Genomic DNA, 23,610 nt, shown 5'->3' with positions numbered 1-23,610 from the left:
GCTTAACTGAAGGCAAACTCTTGTCTCTCCCCTTCTTTATTGCCAAAAAGGTTAGTAAAATGATCAAATGTCAAGAAAAACAGCTACTATTCACATTCTTTACTGTCCAGTGAATATGTTTTCAGTTGGATACTAATTTTATTAGTAATTTTAGAACAGTTGTCATGCCATAGGGTTCACTTGTGTTTTACATTTTATTGACTTTGAAGTGGTCAAGTTTATGAGTAACTGTAACAGTTACATAAAGTAAGCATTTCAGTGTATTTACTAAAAGAGTTTGTTTTAAATGTTAAAGTTATAAAATGTCAGTTAGTGTGTACAAAAATGGTATGGGTACAGATTACCAGACACTGTTGTTACTTACCTCTGTTAACTGTTACTTACCTGAATCCAGTCTGCTATGTGAGTTGTGGGAAACATTTATAGGATTTTGTTACCTTGTTTAACTGTTTATTTGCTGCTAATGAGTACTTGTATATACTTATACATCTTTTCCTAATGTGGAGTACTGTGTGCTGAAGTTTCATGAATGTTCATGTGTATTAAAAGTCAACAAAGAAGACTGCTTAACTGAAGGCAAACTCTTGTCTCTCTCCTTCTTTATTGCCAAAAAGACTATTCTCATCTGTTGAGTGGACTCCCAGAGCGGGGTCTGCAACATATATATATATATATATATGTGTGTGTGTGTGTGTGTGTGTGTGTGTGTGTATATATGTGTATATATATATATATATATAAAAATGTAGGTAAATAACACAGAAATAAATAATTAAAATGTTTAACCATAAAATAAAATTACCAATACACTGTAAATATATATGAAAAAATAATACAAAAATAGTAAAATAAAAAATATATAATTTTAAATATAATCATAATATAATTTTTAAAAATATGACAATTCTATAATAATAATAATAATAATAATAAATAAATATTGAAATAGTAAATTGCTTCAAATTTGAAAATGTAAAAAAATAATCTTAAGTTTAAAATGTAGGTAAATATAACAAAGAAAGACACAAACAAACAAATAAATAAAATGTATTAATATTAAAATGTATTTACTAACACAGAAATGTAAAAAAAAACTTAATTAAATTTAAATATGTAAATATAAAAAAACTAATAAATAAAATTGTAAAATATCTGAAATGAAAATTTACTAATACACTGTAAATATATTTTTAGAAATACAAAAATAATAAAATAAACAAATATATTTTTATATATTTCTATATATTTTGTGTACTACATTTTAAAAATTAAAAAATTTAAACATTGAAATAAAATGACCAAAAAACGTATGAAAACTACATGATAAATAAATACTCAAATAATAAATTGCTTCAAACATAAAAATGTTATATATTTTGTCTATTAAATGTAAACATTTTAAATAATAACGTTCGATTTAATAGAAACACCAATACATTGTGAAATAATTTTGAATTAATAAGCTAAACCACTGATTCATCTTTTAGGTGACTCTCCTAGAAAAAAAAATGATACTAACTAAATTACTATTAAAAAAAGAAGACCACACAAAAACTTAACTGATAAAAGACGATAACCTCTTTAAATCACAATTTAAACAGTATCTTTTACACAGCATGGCTTACCTCCATATTGAACTGAAAGGCCAGGACGGCTTCCTCCACGACCTTCTGCTTGATGTGCGTGTCCAGCTCCAGCTCGTTCATCCGGCTGCGATAGAGCTGCTTGAAGGCCTTGGCGCTGTGGATGTTGTCAAACTGGTAGAAGTTGAGGCCTTCTCCTGTGGGCGGCAGCTTCATGGCACGCTGGGCCACCTTCCTCAGCACCTGTCCGCCCGAGAGGTCGCCCATGTAGCGGGTGTAAGCGTGAGCCACGAGGAGCGCGGGCTCGTCCAGGCCGATCTGGTGGATGCGCTCCACGTAGCGCTGAGTGGCGGGAGACACGCTGATCTGGTTCTGCCAGTCCTCGCCGTAGAAGTACTGCAGATCCCGAGACAGAGCGTCCCGCCGGTGGAGCTCGTGAGGGAAGTAGAGCGGCGCGAAATGAGGATGCTCTTTATTTCTCTCGATCTCTTCTTCAATCGCCGAATACGTGAAGTATAAAGCCACGTGACCCAGCTGAAAATACAAACACAGATCAAGATATCACAATAATGGCAAACTAAACCGATTCCTCTTGCTATTTGTGCAGTGTTGTTTTAGTATCACTGATATATTATTATATAAAAATAAAAAATAAAAAAAAATTATATATATATTGTCTTTTAGCTGTGGATTCATTTATTTTTTAAGTCTGCATAGTTCTTATTTATTTCCATGTTAAACTAAAAGAAAATGTGAGATATTTAACCAGTTGAAATAAAATTAATAAAATGTTAAATTAAATTAAATGGATAGTAAATATAAAATTCATTATTTTATCAAATTTAACTAAAGTTTGATTTCTGTACATTTGCAGGGTTTCTGCAGATATGAACAAGTGAAATTTAAGACTTTTTAAGACCTTTTTAATACCACCTTATATGAAATTTAAGACCGAAACCTGTAATGGAAATAGATATTATATTACATGCATATATGTAATATTTAATGTGTTTAATGTAAAAAGTAAACGCAATATCATGGCTGTTATAAATTTAAATTTATTACTACGATATACAGTGAACTTTTCATATCAGCAGATACTATTCCACACAAAATATCCCCATAAAAGTACCACTAGAAATATCTGATGTAAAAAAAAAATTCTGAAGCAATATTTTCATCAGTGCTCTATTAGCTTTTACATCTTAAATCTGCATATTTGATTTACCTTTATAAAGGCCTTTTTTTTTTACTTTTGAAATGTATGCATTACCTTTGAAATTTATTTTATGAATTTATCAATAAATTCTAAATGGCTGTTAGCAGTGAGATTACATAATTTACACTGCAAAATTAAAAGTGAGATTAATGTTTTAAATACATTTATTGATTTATAAATATATACATTAGAAATGTTGGGTGTGGAGGCATACTTTTAAACACACTAAATTACCAGCAGGTGGCGGTAAGTCACTTCATGAGCGAGTTATTTCAACTGTTTCAAGCAAAACGCTGAATCATAGCAGAATGTTGCTAGGAGAACGCTTCTGCTAATGTTGCATATTGTCTAATATGTAAGTAACTACTTGACTAACTACTTTTTTATTGAGCTAAAATTAATGTAACATTTGTAATTGTGAGAATTTTTAGCAAAAAGCTCACTTGGTATATTACTGAACTATATCATGTTATAAATAAACTATACATTTTAAATTTTTACCTCAGTGTGTTTCTTTAGAGTGCTGTTACATTCATTTGTTTTAAAGTATGTCACAAATAGACCAGAAATACACTATCCATTATCAATTTCTGTTTACGTTTAATGTATTAAAATATGAATCTTTCTTGCCTTTTGATGCTTCTCTAGTTGTTTTTGTCACTTCAGTTTTAATCAGGCGGTTTGTTCGGTCGGGCAAGTAAAAAAAAAACATTTTAAAAGTATTTCGAACGCTGGCGGTCAGCTAGCTCGACCTATATTTCTTATTATTATTGATAACATTATATACAGAAAAAGGTAGTTTGACCTGTATTCTGCTACTGCGATTCTGAAGACGCAGTAACTTCCACAGAGGGAGAAAAAAATCTAGTTGTTAGCAACTGGCCTTAGCCAAGCCCTATATTCCGTTTTTTTCAAGCTAAGTATCACTAAACTTGCACTTCCCCATAGCTAAAAAATTAAATCTATTTTACTTCTGCGGTACAATCCGAGAGAGACTCGCGGCAATAACAGAAAGCTGATTGGCTATTGCATGCTGGTCTCATTTGTAGTTTAAATACAGCAAATTATATTTGGAAAAGTGAAATAAAGAACTACAACACCACGGAAACAACAAAAAGAGAATTTAAATGAGCATTAGAGGTAGCGTTACATGGACATCGGAAAAATAAGACCTGTGTAAAATTATTTAAGACCTAGAACAGCGAATTTAAGACTTTTTAAGGCCTAAAATTTTGATTTTTAAATTTTAGACTTTTTAAGACTTTTTAAGACCCCGCGGAAACCCTGATTTGTTTATTTTAGTATCAGTATGAATTATTTTAATTTCTTACTTTATCCTCCATTTTATTTTAAATTTTTACTTTTTTTTTACTTTATCCTCCATTTTATTTTAAATTTACTTCAAATTTTTGCATTTTTGTTGTGTGTTTTACTCATTTTTTTTATTAAAAGGTATTCATATTTATTTTTTTCAGTTTTAGGTTTTTTATGTTTCATTTTAATTGTATATTTTTTTGTTATTATTTATTTTTTTGCTAAAATACTAAAACCTGGCTAAAATAAACTAAGTTTAATTTCTGTATATTTCAGTTCATGTTTATTTTATTTCAGGTAAAGAATGTGTTTTTTTATAGTTTTAATTATTTATTAAAATAAGAGGATGTTTTAGCAACTAGCTGAAATGACAAAAAATGTAAAGAAAATACATTAATTATAAATATAAAATGTATTGTTTATCCATTTTTTAAAATTATTTTATTATTTATTTATTTTATAATTTATTATTTATTTAAAATAAATGAACTAAAGTTTTGTTTCTGTACATTTTCTTTTATTTCAGTTTACAATTTAGTATCAGTAGTAGATTATTTTTGTTTTAAATATTATGAATGATTCAATTTTCCATTTTCAATTTAATTTCAGTTTTTGGAATTTTTATGTAATTTATTTATTTATTAATTTTTCATTTAAAAAAGTCTTCGTAGTTCTTATGTTTTATTTCAGTTTTAGTGTTTTATTTATTTCTGTTTACATTTTTGTATCACTGAATCAATATATATTTGTCTAAGAATTTTAGTTGTAGTTTTTTTTTTGTAGTTTTGTTCTGTTTTAGTCATTCTTATTATTGTAATTATATTTTTTTTTCTTAAAAGCCTATACAGTTCTTTTTCATTTCAGTTTTAGTCTTTTATTTTCTTTTAATTTTTTTATATCTTAACATTCCATTTTCAGTTACACATTTTGGAATTTTGTGTGTTTTATTTAATTCAGTTCACATTTTATTATCACTGATGTAATATTTTTGATTTTAATAACACAGAATATTTGGATGTACCTTAAAGAGCTCTTTGCGGATACGTCCCCTCAGGAAGTCTTTGACAAACTCTGTGTTTTCGGCCTTCTCATGAACTTCTTTGGTTCCTGCTGCCAACATCTCTGAGAGATCTGTAGGCCTGTAGAGATCAGACGATATTCATGGTTTGGCAACAAAACAATCATGCACTCAAACACTGTTATTTTAGTGTGATATCATAGTATTTTTTTCGTATTGTTAAATAGCTTATTTATTTTAGTATTTTCAGTTTTTATTTCAGTAATTTTGTAATGTGTTTTGTTTTATTTTTACTAGTTTCTTTTTATACTTATATTTTGCTTCAATTTCTTTTTTCATTTGTATTAGTTATAGTAGTTATAGCAGTAATAGTATAATTCACTAGATTATGTTCTTACAGGAAACGCTCCTAATGAAACTCTTCAGCATCTCATGTACCTGAGTATGGTGACGCCTGACTCCTGACACACTCCTCCTCCTCCATTAGCTGTGCTCTTCTCGTCAGCAGCATCTTCTGTCCTTACAGCAGACATTCCAGCGTCGTGTTGTTTTCTGATCTCTGACTGCTCAAACACATTCACAACAACACACCAGAGAGTTTCCTGTTACACACACAGCTCATCTCAATTGTTTGCTCATTCAAGCTATCAATCGTTCATTTGTTTGATCTATCTATCTATCTATCTATCTATCTATCTATCTATCTATCTATCTATCTATCTATCTATCTATCTATCTATCTATCTATCGTTCATTCATTCCATCTATCTATCTATCTATCTATCTATCTATCTATCTATCTATCTATCTATCTATATATCATTCCATCTATCTATCTATCTATCTATCTATCTATCTATCTATCTATCTATCTATCGTTCATTCATTCCATCTATCTATCTATCTATCTATCTATCTATCTATCTATCTATCTATCTATCTATCTATCTATCTATCTATCTATCTATCTATCTATCTATCTATCTATCGTTCATTCATTCCATCTATCTATCTATCTATCTATCTATCTATCGTTCGTTCGTTCGTTTGATCTAAATAAAAAAAATCAAAATATTTAAAAGTTACAATTGTCAAATGACAATTTAAAGAAAATATTTAAACACACACAGTTACACACACACAGGGGCGTAGCAGCCAATTTAAAAGTGGGGGGGGACAGTATGGTCATGTGACCCAAAGGTGAGGATTTCACGATTTTTTTTTGTGATTTTTACGATGAAAATTATTAATTTTGTGGTGGCAAGTCCTAGAAATTTGCGAAAAAAATTGCAATTTATTTAATTTATTTATTAATAATTAGGATATCACATTTACCATATTAGGTATTATGTTAGAGGCTCAATTATCATACATAACACAAATCAAACATAAAATTTGTTTATTCTGATACATTTGAACTTTTAAAATAACCTATGGGCAATATTCTTATGTGACCTTTGTAAACATTAACAGCAGGTGTAGAAATTTATACTGTACATAGCCTACTTCATTTCAGTCGCGTCTCAGGTACTCTTTAAATTTTGGTAGCCCAAAAATTAATTGAACTAGCCCAAATAAAAAAGCTTTTTAATTTTTATTTTTTAAATATAGAAATTCAAACAGGAGTCTAAATGTCAATCAAATATGTTTTCAATACACAAATATAAACAAATATCAAGGAAGGAATTTTATTTCACTCTTTAGTGTATCTGCAGAATTTTTAAATATCAATTTAAAGCAATTTATGGTCCTTTTTAAGAGCTGCACAAGTAAAATGAACAGAATGATTGGGGTTGGACAATGTAAGGTAGAATTTTAGGTCATAAAATGACATGATTTTTAATTCAGATACAGATTCACACAAAAACAATATCTTACACAATGGCATTTCAGCCTTTATACCATTAAAAGGGATAAATCAAGTATATAATTTATCATATTTATTTAAAACATAAATATTACTGTCTTAATTGTTTAGATTTTTTAGAAGGCACATTAACTTTTCACATTTAAAACCCTATGTGTTTGCTGCATAAAAACATAAACAGCTGAAAAATGTATTGGAAAAAATTCTAAAAAATTAAAATTAAAAATTCTGTCACAAGGGGGCGCTTTAGGAGCGCTGAAATATTTTCGTTTCCCTAGTAACGGCTGTATACAAATCAGCTTTAACGCTGTTTTATCAGGCATGAAATGAAAATGCCAACGACACGTTTCTGAGGACAGTCGGTTCTACTCAGATACATTCATTTAAAGACATCAGTGCTGCGTTTTGACTTTGAAATGTGCAGGGCTCATATTTATTCAATGACATCATTGAAGTTTTATCCAGCCCTATCGTGATTCGTCTCGCCGTCCCTAACTGACTTTTAAAATTATAATTAAGACTTTTCTTATACTATTTAACAAATTTAAAACTTTTATGGCGTTCCATTTGCAACAACAGAGAAGCCCTCTACTTTACGATAGCGGGTGGCAGGCCAGTGAAACATTTTGGTAGCTCGACTGAAAAACACAATAGCCCCCGAGACGTCGATCTTGCGAGCCCTGCAGACAGACAGCTCACAGACATCATGTGAGCAGCGTCTTTATCAACATGATATATATATTTTAAAATCGTTTTATTATTGAAATATTTGAATAACAATTTTTTGCGATTATTTTGCGGTTAAATGACAAATTATGCAGGATCGCAAAAAAATGCGACATTTTGTTGATTTTGCATTAAATTCAGCGACCGCAGAATCGCGAAAAACTGGAGGGACTGTGATGTTCATACACTATAATACATTCTGTTTACAAGAGCAACAAGATTTGAAGCTCATGGCAGACGCCCAAGAGATTCGCGCTGTGATTGGCTAAATGTTACTTCACTCAAATCTAAGTAACAAATCAGAGACCAGGGGCGGAAATATTGGCGCTAGGTCAAAAAAAGTGCGGGGGACAGAATCACCTGTTTCTAAAAGTGAGGGGGACGTGTCCCCCCCGTCCCCCCCGGTTGCTACGCCCCTGCACACACAGTAAAGGCCCTTTCACACGGGACGCGGCAGTCGCGAGTGTCTAGTTCATTTTCAATGGGAGACATGCGGCAAGCGGCAAACCGCGGGCGGTTTCGCTGGCGGCGCGGAGGCGGAGCGCAAGCGGTGCTCGTGCACCCAAAATCATGCCGCTTCCACGGGCACGGCGCTTCGCGGCAGGCGCCGCCAAAGATAAAAATATTTTATCTTTTTGTGAGCTGCAGCGGCAGCCGCGTCGGCTTTAACCAATCAGTGAACAGATTATTAAAAACCAATCATAGAATATTTAACTGAATTTATAACGGACAGTTGAAAATAGAGGAGAAGATTGTTTTAAGTGTGCTGGATTTCCCAGAACTGTATGATTCATCTAAAATCTCATATTTGGGGTGAGCACACGAGTTAGTTTGCCAGGTAAAAATACAAATATGTACAAAGTGTCCAAACAATACATTATTATGCGTGGTGTTATAATAAACTATATCTTTAAAAAGTTTGAATAATAATAATGACAATAATTAATGACAGAATGACACAAACACAATTTTCCATTTTATTTAGACTTTTAAGCAACTGTAACTATGGCAACGTCCGCCCCCAGACCACGTCGCGAACACCGCCTCAACTGCACAAAACGCTTCCACTACAAGAGAAGGCGGCAGCCGCGCGGCGATTTTACCGCTTGCCGCGTCCCGTGTGAAAGGGCCTTTACACACACAGCTCATCTTCCTGTTTCTGATCACCTCAATTTATTTTACTACAATCTATATCTGCACATTGACACTTTATATTTGACTGTTTAACTTGACACACTGGATAATTAATCTATATATCCATCTTTCCGTCATCTATCTATTTTGTTCAGTTAATCTTTCATTCCATCTAATCATCCGTTTGTTCAATCTATGATTCTTTTGTTCATTCAATCTATTGATCGTTCGTTTGCTTGTTTGATCTCTCAGTTTATCTATTCATTGTTCATTCAATCATTTGTTCATTCGTTCATTCAATCTATCAATCTTTCATTTGGTCGATCGATCTATCCATCGTTTGCTCAATCTATCGAACTTTTGATCACTTGTTCAATCTATCCATCGTTTCTTCAATCCATCCATCATTCATTCGCTTGTTTGAGTTATCTATCATTCAATCTATCTATCCATTGTTCATTCAATCTATTGATTGTTTGTTTAATCTATTGGTCATCTGCTCACTTGCTTGATCTATCCATCCATCTATCGATCATTCGTTTTATTGTTTGTTTATTCTATCTATCTATCTATCTATCTGTTTGTTGGCTTGTTTAATAATCTATCTATTGTTCATTCATTCCATCTATCTATTGATCATTCGTTTTATTGCTTGTTTATTCTATCTATCTATCTATCTATCTATCTCTATCATCTATCTATCGTTTGTTGGCTTGTTTAATAATCTATCTATTGTTCATTCATTCCATCTATCTATACATCTATTGTTCTATCTATCGATCATTCGTTTTATTGTTTGTTTATTCTATCTATCTATCTATCGTTTGTTGGCTTGTTTAATAATCTATCTATCTATTGTTCATTCACTCCATCTATCTATTGATCATTCGTTTTATTGTTTGTTTATTCTATCTATCTATCCATCCATCCATCCATCAATCGATCATTTGATCTAAATAAAGGAATCAAAATATTTAAAAATTACAATTGACAAATGACAATTTAACAAAAATATTTAAAGAAAAACGACAAAAGCACAACTGAATTGCTAAAAATTAATCTAAAATGAAATTAAAACGTAAAATATATCAATAAAAGCTAATTCAAAATATTAATGAATAAAATAACACTGCTACCCATCTTTGAACTCTATCTATGACCTCTCTACCCATTTATCTAGCCAAATTTCAGTTCAAAATAATCAAAATAACACAAATGAGAAAACTCATTTATCCTTTCCATTAAGTAAAAACAATTCTGTAATCTATTAGATTAGATTTGAAGCATGACCTCCTAAAAGGCTGTGTAAATGTTTACTTTTGTTTTTAGGGAAATGTAATGTACGCATCTTAGCACTGAATAAAAGTCTCCAAAGTTTGTGAAGAACACATTATTGACTGAAATGTAAACAACAAAGCTCTTACCTCTACCTCAACCTCCAGAGCCTGAAGAGTCAGTGTCTGTACAGACGATTGTTAGCGATGACAGCAGCTGAGCATCGAGCGAGGTGATTGTTCCTGAGGACACACACATTCAGAGTGAGCCCCTATTCATGCAGCACACACTGAGGCTGTTCAACAGCGTTTGTTTGCAGGGTAAATGAAAACACAGATGTGTGCAGTCCGAACAAAAGAGCAGTCATGAGCGTTCTGGTGTTTGCCCGTCAAAATGCCGCTTAATCTCACTGTCCTGTGATCAGCATCCATTTGAAATGCACAAGCAGCTTCAGATGGATCAAAATAATCTAGTGTCATTATACAAATTAACTAGCGCTGGCGTATGACATATAGTACAAGTGTGCGCCCTCATTTGCATACTTGTGAACTGAAACCAATACTTACGATCCAGCTCTTCAGCACATCCTACTTTGTATCAGATTATAATGATAATAATTGGTCCGATCAGGCTGTAGGAATGATAATAGACTGGTAAATGCTTATATAAATGAACGTTATTCGGACTCTCGTCCGCTTTTGTCTGAGAACTAAACCGTTATGAACTCAAAGCAGGAAGCTGCCGGAAGAAACCACGTGTCTGTCAGAGATGATCGTTAAAGGCGCAGCGACCATTAAATTCAAGATACTCTTCGCTCGTTTTCTCCTGTCTTGCGGTTTGTATTTCCACAGCGATATGGTAAGGGCTTTTTTTATTGATTAAATGTTAAAATCTTTCCATCTACTGACTGAAATCCGCCTCAAAGTCTCGCATATTACTTCTGCGTTGAAGAAAAAGATGGATAAGTAAATCCACTTCAACAGCGATGCTATTGAAATATATATAGTTACCTCAAAAACCAAGCTCGTGGACAAAATTCTACAGACGGCTGCACACTTGTTTTCTGATGCTTAAAGGATAACTATTGCCAAAATGCAACCTGGGCTGTTTTTTTTTTTTTACTGTAAATGAGACAAACATATATCTAAAAGCATATTTACGACAAACGAGCCGTTTTTGAGATTGACCGTGATTTCGTTTTGTGGTCAATGGCCGGTGAATGGGAGTACTAGGGGCATAAATTTGAGCGCATCAAAATTGATATTTTTACAACACTAAGAAGGCTCGACACACCATGAAACTTTGCTCGAAGTATCGCCTGGGTCTCTACACATGAACTCCAGCATTGCGAACATTGTTTGTGTACAGTACACAGAGTTTACTAAAAAGAAAGTTTTTGAACAACTCACTTTCACTGTTTGAGTTTCCGCTCGCGGCCGTCTTGCCAGTCAAGAGGTGTCGATCTCCGAATGCGAATGAATGGACTCCATAGGACGAAATATTAGGCTTATATGAGGCTCTTTTTACAACTAGAAGGTTAATATTGTTTTTCACTTGCGACAAAACAACGAATTAGCCGTGCATTTATATGGAAATATGCTTTAGGAGCTATCCATCTTTACTCTCCTCGCATTCGGAGATCGACACCTCTTGACTGGCAAGACGGCTGCAAGCGGAAACTCAAACAGTGTAGGTGAGTTGTTCAAAACCTTTCTTTTTAGTAAACTCTGTGTACTGTACACAAAAATGTTCTCAATGCTGGAGTTCATGTGTAGAGACCCAGGCGATACTTCGAGCAAAGTTTCATGGTGTGTCGAGCCTTCTTAGTGTTGTAAAAATATCGATTTTGATGCGCTCAAATTTATGCCCCTAGTACTCCCATTCACTGGCAATTGACCACAAAACGAAATTACGGTCAATCTCAAAAACGGCTCGTTTGTCGTAATTATGCTTTTAGATATATGTTTGTCTCATTTACAGTAAAAAAAAAAAAAAAAACAGCCCAGGTTGCATTTTGGCAATAGTTATCCTTTAAGGGGTATACACTGTATATTGTAGGCCGATGCAAGCTTATTTCTGCCAGGGTTGCCAGGCTTTCACTACAAAACCCACCCAATTGCTACCCAAAAATAACCCAATACACATTTTTGGTGGGTTCCCCTGGAAAATTTGCATTCCAGAGGAAGTTGAAGTTCGCTTCAATCCGCGGATATGAAAAGCAACCTGCGGCAATGGTGTTAAAGTAGCCGCAGACTTGGCAACACTAGTTTTTACCATAAGAAAAAAGCAATAAAAAGTAATAACAGTTTATAACAGTTCTAACTTTGTTTCTTTTTTCCAGAATTGCAACTTTATAAATCGCAACTGAGTAATATAAGTTTGAAATGAGAGATTAAAAAAAATGACATTTTTTTCTGTGGCATCTAAATTCTGCATTTATATCTTGAAATTTTGAGTTGATATCTTGCAATTCTTACTTTTTCTGTCAGAATTTATTCCTGTGATGAAAAGCTGAATTTTTATCAGCTGTTACTCCAGTCTTAAGTGTCACATGATCCTTCAAAAATTATTCTAATATGCAGATTTATTATTAGAATGATCAATGTTGGATAATATCAACAGTTGTGCTGCCAAATACTGTGATTTTTTTTTTCAGGATTCTTTCATGAATAACAAGTTTAAAAAGTACTGTGTTTATTCAAAATATAAATTTTTTACAACAACGAAAATTATTTATTATTAACTTTTAATAAACTTTTATTAACTTAATACATCCTTGGTGAATAAAAGTATTAATTTCTGTAAAAATAAATAAATAAATAAACAATAAAAATGTACTGACCCCAAACTTTTGAACAGTATATATATTAATAAATATAACAAAATAAAAGTAAAAAAATATATTCCGAATTCGCAATTTTTACTTTAGATCTCATGCAATATATATATATATTGCATGAGATCTAAAGTAAAAATTGCGAATTCGGAATATTATTTTTAACTTTTATTTTGTTATATTTATATATATATATATATATATATATATATTTGTATATATCCCCCATGAGATCTAAGGTAAAAATTGTGAGAAAAGTCTGAATTCTGCTAAATTCTGCATTAATATCTTGACGTTTTTATCTAAATTTAGTCTATTTCTATTCTATTTATTTAGTTTTATTTGTGTGTAAATATAAATTTCAAAGTCCAGTAGATTCTGATTGGCTGTCACTGTTTTTACCATGTATCAGTTTGATCTTAAAGTTATTTTAACAATATCATTCCTCTGTGTTCCCACCGAGTTAAAATGATTATTCAAAGGGTATAGTTTCAATAGTTTTAATACTGTGTATAGTCTATAGTCAACGTTATCATCCTTGGTGTGAACGGGACTTAAATGTGCAGCCATTTTCAGCAAGGCCACCCAATGAAAAAAAAAAGACTACATCTGATTAATGTCAGGATTATGTCTGTGTTTTGTCCTGTTCTGCCTTTCCTAGTGTTTCCCCCCCTCTGTTTCCAGTACTTTTGGTTTGTCCCTTTTGCTCCCCCTTTTGGTTTAGTGTTTTTAGTTCAGTCTTGCCCATATTTGTATTTCCCCCTCGTCATCCTGTTAGCTTGTTTGTGACCACGCCTTGGTTTTCAGTGTATTTAATAGTCTGTGTTGCACTCCCCGTTTGTCGGTCAATGATATTGTTACTTCCGTTTGTTTTGTTACATGTGCTCCTTTCCTGCTCCCGGTTTTGTTTATCTTTGTATCAGTTTCAGTGTTTTGTTTTAATAAACTTTATTTGCTCAGTTACTCCGGTTCTCCTCGTCCATCTCCACTCCTTCACCCATCAGACTGTGACAATTATGATTAAAATCCTATTTTATTATCATTTACAGCGTATTATTGTGATTAAACAATGAATTTATTTTAATTGTAGTTTAAAAATTTAAAACAACATTTATGTGAATAAGGCACATCAGAAGCCAGGGTTTCCAAACCCAACATGTGACTGCAGCTCATGGATCTCCTGTAGTAGTGACTCCTTTTGTAAATTCATCTGTAAAAACAAACATATAAGAGTTAAAAAATTAAATATATATGGATACCACAGACTTTTATATGTTCAAACATGTACAAACCTTAATGGCATATTTATATGACTGCTCAGCCTCTAGTTTTCTGCCAGTCTGAATGGAGAAAGCAAAGCCAAAACTACAGTGAAACATGCTTCTGTTGAAATGTTGAAAGAATATTCATAAGCAAACAGTTTCAGTTCCCTTCGAATTCCATACTACTGTATATTTTGTCCATAATATGAAGTCAATGGGACCCAAAACTGTTTGGTTATCAACATTCTTCAAAATATCTTTTGTGTTCAGCAAAAGAAAGTTACTCATACAGGTCTGGAGAGTAAACGATGATGGGATTTTCATTTTGGGTGAACCGGCCCTTTAAAAAGCATGAAGAAAGAAATGCAAAGCGGGGAAATGAATGTCAGTCACTTACCCGTAAACAGACTAGTGACAGGTAACCCCACACCTCTGGATTCCTGTTATTCAGTGCGTTGGCTTCAGTCAGCGCCTCTTCAGCTTCAGTCAGCTCCTCCAGCTGATGCACATGAGCACATACAGTTGAGGTCAAAAGTTTGCACCCCCTTCAGAATCATCTTATCAAATTAAGAGGGATCATACAAAATGCATGCTATTGTTTATTTAGTACTGACCTGAAAAATATATTTCACATGAAAGATGTTTACATATAGTCCACAAGAGAAAATAATAGCTGAATTGATAAAAACGACCCCGTTCAAAAGTTTTCATACACTTGGTTCTTAATACTGTGTTGTTACCTGAATGAACCACAGCTGTGTTTTTGTTTAGTGATAGTTGTTCATGAGTCCCTTGTTTGTTCAGAACAGTTAAACTGCCTGCTGTTCTTCAGAAAAATCCTTCAGGTCCCACAAATTCTTTGGTTTTTCAACATTTTTGTGTATTTAAACTCTTTCCAACAATGACTGTATAATTTTGAGATCCATTGTTTCACATTAAGAACCAGTGTTGAGGGTAACACATTACAAGTAACGCAAGTTACGTAATAATATTACTTTTTCCAAGTAACTAGTAAAGTAACGCATTACTTTTTAATTGACAAGAAAATATCTGAGTTACTTTTTCAAATAAGCAACACCAGTTACTTCCCCCCCCCCCCCCCCATTTATTGATAAAAAGCTCTCCTGTCCCCATGTTGTGGAATTGTGAGTACGATTTAAGAACTTTTAGATCTAGAATAAATGTGAATGTGCAAAAAAATAATCTCACTCAAAAACATTTGTTTGCCTTTTTTTATTGCTGAAAAGTTGACATTTTTTCTTCTTCTTTTCTTTTTCGTCTACTATACAGACGTGAATTTACTTTTCTCTAAGCCTGAGGCTTTTGGTATGAAAAAGCTTTTACATTTGCCAAAAATAGAACTTTTTATATTAAAAACAAACAAGCAACCCAGATTTAAAAAGTAATACAAAATTAACGTAACGCATTCGTTTTCATTAAAGGAACCGTATGTAGGATTGTGGCCAAAACTGGTACTGCAATCACATTCAAAATACTGTAGAAAGGTCTATCCCCTCCCGCTTCACCCTGACTCGAGGTTGCCAGCTAAGCTGCAGGAGTAGGCTGCAATAAGAAGCTTCCAATGACAAGTGATGCACAGTAATTTGTTTTTCTTCTGTTAATTATGTTTATGTTTCACAAGAGATGTTTTGCGAAGTAATTATGTATCGCAAAAATTTACAGATGGCGATTAGCCAAATATTTCGCAAAGATGTACTGTAATACCACATTTCAGTCGGAACATAGGTTGTTTTCCAACCCTGCTAGTGGTGCGATATAAAGCTTTTTATGAACGCATTATCACGGGCGACCGCGGAAAATCCACTGAGTACTGAAGCAAAGTTAGCCAAACATAGATGAATCTTACCTGTTCAGGAAAAAATTACCAACGAAAGCGTCTGTCTTCAAATTATTCTCCGTTTTCAGCCGTCTCCATCTTTCAAATGCATCTCCTATACCAATCCTTGTTTTATTTCGGACTTTGTCACGACGTATTTCGGTTTCAAAACGAGGTCTTTTTCGTTTCGTAACGTTATACAAGTTTAATCCGACACGTTAGAATAGCCGCAGCTGTAACAGAGCTGGCAACCCGTCTCACGAAACTCTACTGACTTCGTGATTGGTAGATCGCTGGAGGGTGGCGCCTCAGACCAAAACACAAAATGACAACAATAACATCAGTTGTGGGCTGCAACTCTCACTTTTAAATGACAATATCCTGGCCAGACCACTGTTGTCAGTGATATAAGTATTTGAAATGAACATGATTTCTTAATGTCTAGTGACATTTCAGGGCCATTTTATGATTAACTGACATAAATTTCTTACATACGGTTCCTTTAAAAGTAACTAGGTAACATAATTTCTTACTTTTTTAGGGAGTAACTCAATATTGTAATGCATTACTTTTAAAAGTAACTTTCCCCAACTCTGCTGAGGACAACTGAGGGACTCATATGCAACTATTACAGAAGGATCAAATGCTCACTGATGCTCCAAAAGCAAAAAACATGCATTAAGAGGCAGGGGTGAAAACTTCAAAACTTGAAGATGAGGGTAAATTTTACTTATTTTGTTATCTTGGGCAGGGGCGCCGCTCACAATTTTGGGCCCTATGACAAAATATGAGGTTGGGCCCCCCCTACCACACCAAAGCAGATCTCTGGGGGCCCCTAAAGTGCGTGGGCCCTTAGAATTGTCCTAACTTTCTCCCCCTTAGCGGCGCCCCTCATCTGGGGAACATGTAACTATCTTCTGTAGCTTCTGAAAGGCAGTACTAAATGAAAAAAATAAGATATTTATGCAAAATAAGAAAAATGTAGGCTACACATGATTATTTTGTTCAAAAGTTTTCAACCCTGGCTCATAATGCATGTTTTTTCCTTCTGAAGCATCAGTGAACGTTTGAACCTTCTGTAATAGTTGCATATGAGTCCCTCAGCTGTCCTCAGTGTGAAAAGATGGATCTCAAAATCATACAGTCATTGTTGGAAAGGGTTCAAATACACAGAAATGCTAAAAAACAAAAAACAAAGAATTAGTGGGACCTAAATTTTTTTTTTGAAGAATAGCAGGCAGTTCAGAATCAAGAATCAAGTGTATGTAAACTTTTGAACGGGGTCATTTTTATAAATTCAATGCTTATTTTCTCTTGTGGACTATATGCAAGTATCTTTTACGTGAGATATCTTATTCAGGTCAGTACTAAATAAAAAAATAACATGCATTTTGTAACATAATTAACATTTTTAACGATTCTGAAAGGGGGATGCAAACTTTTGACCTCAACTGTATGTGAAACAGCTGAGGTTTACCTAATTACATGATCTTTGGAAAAATCATGTTAAAATGTATCAAATATGATCATCAGAGTTCATCTCTCAATTATCATTATATTACATCGCATTGTATGTTTCAAAACTACAGAGCTTTGATCATAAATCCAAGCATTAATATATCATACTAAACCATTCTTGGAGATATAGAGTGACAACTAATATTCATACGCATTTTATATAATTTTCTTCACAATAACAGCAGGAATATGTCTTAAGAAGGTCAATTTTGACTTCTACAAATGCATTGTGGGTTTGTACTCACTCTGTAGCAGGCGATTCCCAGCCTGAGCCAAGTAAGACATGATGGTGAGTGTTTGCAGGCACGCAGGAATACAGATTTGGCTTTTTCATACTACAGAAGGAATGAAGCACTCATGACAACTGCTTTGTCAAAGTAAAAATACTCCTAAGCAACTGATGTGAACTCACTTCTCTGTTCTGCAGATAGATGGAGCCCAAGCGAAGGAAGATGGAGTGTGTGTCTGAGGCGTCCAGCACTGAATCCAGCGTCCGCTCATAGCAGCTCTGAGCTTCAGCGTAATCGCTCCGCTCATGATGCAAGTGACCCCACAGGGCCCATATGTCTGGATTCTGTGAGGATCAGATCCCAGGAGAAAGTAATGAATCCAAAGTGCATTCCTAACCATATATTACATCTGTACAAAGTAGAGGTAATGGAAAGATGCAGACCTGGAAGTTGTCGATCAGTGCCTCCTTCAGGCTGGCCTCAGCACTGTCATGTTCTCCTCTCAGCAGGTGTAGTTTGGCGAGAGCAAGATGATATGAGCTGATGGTGCCTCTGTCTGGGGACAGAAGCTCTAGAGCCAGAGCACGCTGGGCCATCTGAGGACACAAACATTAACCAGCATTAACTTCAGGATTAACACTTTCAGTTAAAAAAGCTCTTTTGATATAAAAGAGTTTGCAATACAATGTAGAAATGTAAAACTCAGATTATCCAATGATAATATGTAGAATATATGAAAGTTTGGGGTCGGAAAGTTTAAAGAAATGAATAGTTTGATTCAGCAAGGATGCATTCAATTGATCAAAAGCGACAGTAAAGGCCTTTGTAATGTCACAAACAATTTCTGTTCTAAATAAATGCAGTTCTTTTGAACTTTCTATTCATCAAAAATCCTGAAAAAAGTTCACAAAAATATGAAGCAGCCCAACTGTTTTTAATATTGATAATAAATGTTTCTTGAGCAGCAAATCAGCATGTTAAAATGATTTCTAAAGGATCATGTGACACTGAAGACTTTTAAACTATACTCAATGTAATAATATTTCATAAAATTACTGTTTTTACTGTATTTTTGGTCAAATAAATGTAGCCTTGTTGACCAGAAGAGACTTCTTTCTTACCGACACCAAACTTTTGAATGGTAGCGTACTGTAGGTCATTTACATACAGAAATTTGAAAGGAACAGCAGCAAAAACAGCCTTTTCAACAATGAGAGTGAATGACTAAAGTTGTTATAAAACACCAAATTATGACTGTTTTTGGTGCAAGAAACAGACTTCAGATGTATAACTAATGTCTCCCTTAAAGGATTGGTGTCTTTCTTAAATCAAAAAGGAATTAAGATTTTTGAGGAAAACATTTCAGGATTTTTCTCCATATAGTGGACTTCAATGGTGGACAACGGGTTGAAGGTCCAAATTGCAGTTTTTCAGAAAATGACCAATTGTTTCGCTAGATAAGACTCTTGTTCTTGGGCTGGGATTGTGTAGAGCCTTTTGAAGCTGCATTGAAGCCATTTGGACTTTCAACTCGCTGATCCCCATTGAAGTCCACTATATGGAGAAAAATCCTGGAATGTTTTCCACAAAACCCTTCATTTCTTTTCGACTGAAGACAGAAAGACATGAACATCTTGGATGACATGGGGGCTGAGTAGATTATCAGGAAAGTGAACTAATCAATGTAAATGTGAGTCATTTTGTAATGCATGTGGACAGAATCTGTTGACATCACCTGTAATGCACAGTTCTGCAGGAGAAACCACACGGTCTCCATGTAGATGGTGGTTTGGATGCTGGACATTTGCTTTTGTGCTTCCTGTTTACTCTCTTGGATGTTCTGTGGCCTGTCTTCTTCACATACAGCACCTTCATCTGTACTTCCACCTTTAAAGCAAATGATCGGAGATCAGCTCTAAATGAAAAGGCATTTGTCACAAAGCAGAGGGATGTGAAGTGGTCACCTGTTTCCTCTGTTTTTTCAGCTGCAGTCTCAGCGGTTTCATCTTTCTGGTCCTTTTTCTGACCAGATTGAGTCTCTGAGGGTATTTCTGGTCTAGATGCTGATTCATTCTGCAGGACTGAATTAAGCTGCTTATTGGCTTCCCGAAATGCCATTTCTGCCTCTATAAACTTCTCTTGAGTTTGGCAGAATATACCTGAGAACAATTTGACAAACATTTTCATAACATTTTTTTCTTTGCAAAGTAAAATTATATCCTGTTGCAATCAGAGTAAAATAAACTCAAATTAATTAAATTAATTTGGTGTAGTATTGAAAAACAACAACACTGTTTTAAAAAGTGTGGGGTCGGCAAGGTTTTTTAAAAAGAAGTCTCTTAAAAATACAATAAAAACAGTAATACTGTGAGATATTATTACAATTTCAAATAACATTTGTCCATTTAATTCTATTTTAAAATGTTCTCTTTTTTGTGTTGCAAAGCTGAGTTTTCATCATCATTACTCCAGTCTTCAGTGTCACATGATCCTTCAGAAATCAGTCTAATATGATGATTTGCTGCTCAAAAGCATTTCTTATTATTATCAATGTTAAAAACAGCTGTGCTGCTTTGAAATTTTGTTTCAAAAACTTTCTCCAGGATTGTTTAAAGAACAGACAGTCCAGAAGAACAGCATTTATTTAAAATAGAAATAGCTTGTAACATTATAAACGTCTTTACCGCAACGTTTTATTAATTGAATGCATCCCTGCTGAATAAGTTATAACTTCTTTAAAAAAAATCGTAGTAACCCCAAATTGTTGAATGGTAATCTATGTACTGTTTAAAGGGGTCATCGGATGCCCATTTTCCACAAGTTGATATGATTCTTTAGGGTCTTAATGAGAAGTCAATAACATACTTTGATAAAAAAAATGCTCTTTTTTACCTTGTCAAAATCAGCTCCTTTTACAGCAAGCTATTCTGTTGCATGTTCCTTTAAATGCTACTGAGCTCTGCTCGCTCCTCCCCTTTCTGCCATGGGATTATGAGCTGTAATGTTTACTTTAGCCGCGTTTAGCTGTGAAACTTGCTGACTAGCACATTATTAAGAAAGGCCATTTGCAAAGATGCATAAAAATCCTTATACTCACTTCTGCTGAGTGTGAAGCTGCATCACAAATGATTTGCACGAACATAGATGCATATGTAGATCGAGATCGGCGCTTTAATTTCAAAAATGAAAGTAACGTTTTCCTCTGCGTCTTCAGCGGCTCAGATGTCGGGAGTAAACGACGACTGCTGTGTTCATTATTACATCCAACAACAGAACACCTCATTCGCTCAATCTGAGACATTTTTGTCTTCCCCTGCACCTGAGTCTCACAATGGCCATCAGAGTTGGACTGTTTCAGCCCGGTGAGAGCAGGTCTAATGTAAGGCACTCATGTCAATCAACTATCGTATGAGCAGCCTCTGTCTGTGTGTCATCACACCGACAAGAAGCTGAGAATGACTTATTTTTTTTAAAAAGGCGGATATTACTTTTAAAGTGGAAAAAAAAATACCACTGGGTGTTTTTTTAATCATTGTAGGGTGGTTGTGTACACAAACTGCCAACACACATTAATGTTCAAACAACATGTAAAAGTGAGTTTTGCATCCGATGACCCCTTTAAATTATATATATATATATATATATATATGTATGTATGTATGTATATATATATATATATATATATATATATATATATATAAAAATATCTCACCAAATAAAGTCCAGGCAACCACATTGTTGGGTTCCACACTAGTCGCCCTTTCAAAGAAGGTCTCAGCGTCCTCATAGCATCCGTTCATCTCTGACAGAACACCGCACATGAGCAAACTGCAGTGACCACAACAGAAGAATGAGTCAAAGCACACATTTAGAAATCTAGTCTGAGTCATTTGTGTCTGCTGACCTCGGTGTGTGTGTTTGCTCGATGGATAAGGCTTGTTGAAAGCACTCCTCGGCCTTCAGGTGGTCAGCGGTCAGCATGTGAAACGCTCCATAATCACACCAGTGGCGCGGGTTACTCCGCTCTCGAATCAAACACTACAGAGGGAAATTCAGGGAGATGTGAGTCACATCCAATGATACTGTCATATCACAAATAATGAGCACACTGTCATCAGAACATGCCATTTGAAAGGAATTCATTGTATATGCATGAGATGCTATAATTATATCCTACATTTTTCACTAATAACAGTGTATTCATGCTTGAAAAGCCCATTTGAAATTTTTTATTTGCTTTGTGATTGCATTAAAGGGATAGCTCCTCCACCCAAAAATGAAAATTCATTAATTCCTCATGTGTTTCCAATCCTCCAAAATCTTTGGAACAAAAAATGAAGATATTTTGATGAAATCCACAAGCTTTTTGACCCCTCATAGAGAGGAATGCAATTGACACATTCAAAGCCCAGAAAGGTATTTAGGACATCGTTAAAATAGTCAATGTGACTTTCAATCAGTGGACATTGAAGAGAAGAAATTGTTGAATAATGTCGTTTTTTTTTCTTTTCTTTGTGCACAAAAAGTATCATTGTAGCTTTGTAAAATTACAGATGAAACCACTGATGTCACATGGACTATTTTAACAATGTCCTTACTACCTTTCTGGGCCTTGAACATGTCAGTTGCATTGCTGTCTATGCAGGGTCAAAAAAGCTCTCGGATTTCATCAAAAATATCGTAATTTGTGTTTTGAAGATGAACGAAGGTCTTACAGGTTTGGAACGACATGACAGAATCTTAATTTTTGAGTGAACTGTCACTTTAACATTCAGGGGTTTCACTTTTAAGGGTATTTTTGTACAAATAATACCATTATGTATACATATAATACTTCATTTACTTGTGACTTTAGATAAAAGTGTCTCCTAAATGCATAAACGTCAACATTAATATTTATTTTAAATAATATCTTAACTTACACTACCAGTCAAAAGTTTTAACACAGTAAGATTTTTAATGTTTTTTTTTTTAAAAAGTGTCTTCTGCTCATCAAGCCTGCATTTATTTGATTGAAAGTACAGCAAAAACAGTTAAATTTTGAAATACTTTTACTACTGAATTTTAAGCAACATAACTGCAGTCACATGATCTTGAATTATCATTCATTTTTCTTATTACAGTAATGTAAATGTCTTGAAAATAATGTCATAATGCAAACACAAATATATTTACACTACTGCTCAAAAGTTTGGGATCAGTAAGATCTTTTTTGCTCATCAAGGCTGTGTTCATTAAATCAAAAATACAGAAAAAATAATATTATGAAATTTTATTACAATGTAAAACAATGTTTTTTCTATATTAATTTACATTAAAATTTAATTGATATCTGTAATTAAGGTTGAATTTTCAGAATCATTACTCCAGCCTTCAGTGTTACATGATCCTTCAAAAATCATTTGTGCGGCTTGATATTTTTTTGGATTCTTTGATCAATAAAAGGTTAAAAAGAACAGAATTTATTTAAAATATAAAGGTTTTCTAATCTAAAAGTTTGGGGTCAGTATTTTTTTTCTTTCTTTTTTTTTTTGAAAGAAATTAATACTGATTTACATTGTTAGCAAAATAAAACGATTTATATTTTGAATAAATGCTGTTCTTTTTAACATGTAATTCATCAAAGAATCCTGAAAAAAGAATCTCAGGTTCCATAAATTTTTTTTGTCAGCACAACTGTTGATGATTCATTGATAATTCTAATAATAATTCAGCATATTAGAATGATTTCTGAATCATTCGATCATGTGACACTTAAGACTGGAGTAATGGCTGATGAAAATTCATCACA

The 23,610-nt window shown here is 33.7% G+C and overlaps 2 protein-coding genes across 2 annotated transcripts in view; both read right to left on the bottom strand.

The window, feature by feature from the left end:
* hmox2b (heme oxygenase 2b) overlaps window positions 1–10,845 on the bottom strand; it is a 21,887-nt gene extending 11,042 nt beyond the window's left edge. Inside the window, exons 1-5 of the mRNA XM_073836321.1 lie at window positions 10,703–10,845; window positions 10,286–10,378; window positions 5,573–5,697; window positions 5,138–5,255; window positions 1,626–2,117 (exon numbers count right to left, since the gene is read on the bottom strand). Coding sequence (XP_073692422.1) covers window positions 1,626–2,117; window positions 5,138–5,255; window positions 5,573–5,667 — 705 coding nt within the window. The 5' untranslated portion in view covers window positions 5,668–5,697; window positions 10,286–10,378; window positions 10,703–10,845. The remainder of the gene's footprint in view (window positions 1–1,625; window positions 2,118–5,137; window positions 5,256–5,572; window positions 5,698–10,285; window positions 10,379–10,702) is intronic.
* A 3,248-nt stretch (window positions 10,846–14,093) lies between these two features.
* cfap70 (cilia and flagella associated protein 70) overlaps window positions 14,094–23,610 on the bottom strand; it is a 32,999-nt gene continuing 23,482 nt past the window's right edge. The window contains exons 17-26 of the mRNA XM_073836228.1: window positions 21,724–21,857; window positions 21,532–21,647; window positions 19,784–19,978; window positions 19,555–19,706; window positions 18,263–18,415; window positions 18,002–18,163; window positions 17,835–17,924; window positions 14,632–14,733; window positions 14,265–14,312; window positions 14,094–14,182 (exon numbers count right to left, since the gene is read on the bottom strand). Of these exons, the coding sequence (XP_073692329.1) occupies window positions 14,102–14,182; window positions 14,265–14,312; window positions 14,632–14,733; window positions 17,835–17,924; window positions 18,002–18,163; window positions 18,263–18,415; window positions 19,555–19,706; window positions 19,784–19,978; window positions 21,532–21,647; window positions 21,724–21,857 (1,233 nt within the window). The 3' untranslated portion in view covers window positions 14,094–14,101. The remainder of the gene's footprint in view (window positions 14,183–14,264; window positions 14,313–14,631; window positions 14,734–17,834; window positions 17,925–18,001; window positions 18,164–18,262; window positions 18,416–19,554; window positions 19,707–19,783; window positions 19,979–21,531; window positions 21,648–21,723; window positions 21,858–23,610) is intronic.

This window comes from Garra rufa, chromosome 1 (assembly GCF_049309525.1).
Source record: "Garra rufa chromosome 1, GarRuf1.0, whole genome shotgun sequence".
In the NCBI taxonomy this organism is placed as follows: Eukaryota; Metazoa; Chordata; class Actinopteri; order Cypriniformes; family Cyprinidae; genus Garra; species Garra rufa.
The sequence above is the reverse complement of the archived record's forward strand: the minus strand, read 5'-3'. Positions and strand labels throughout refer to the sequence as shown.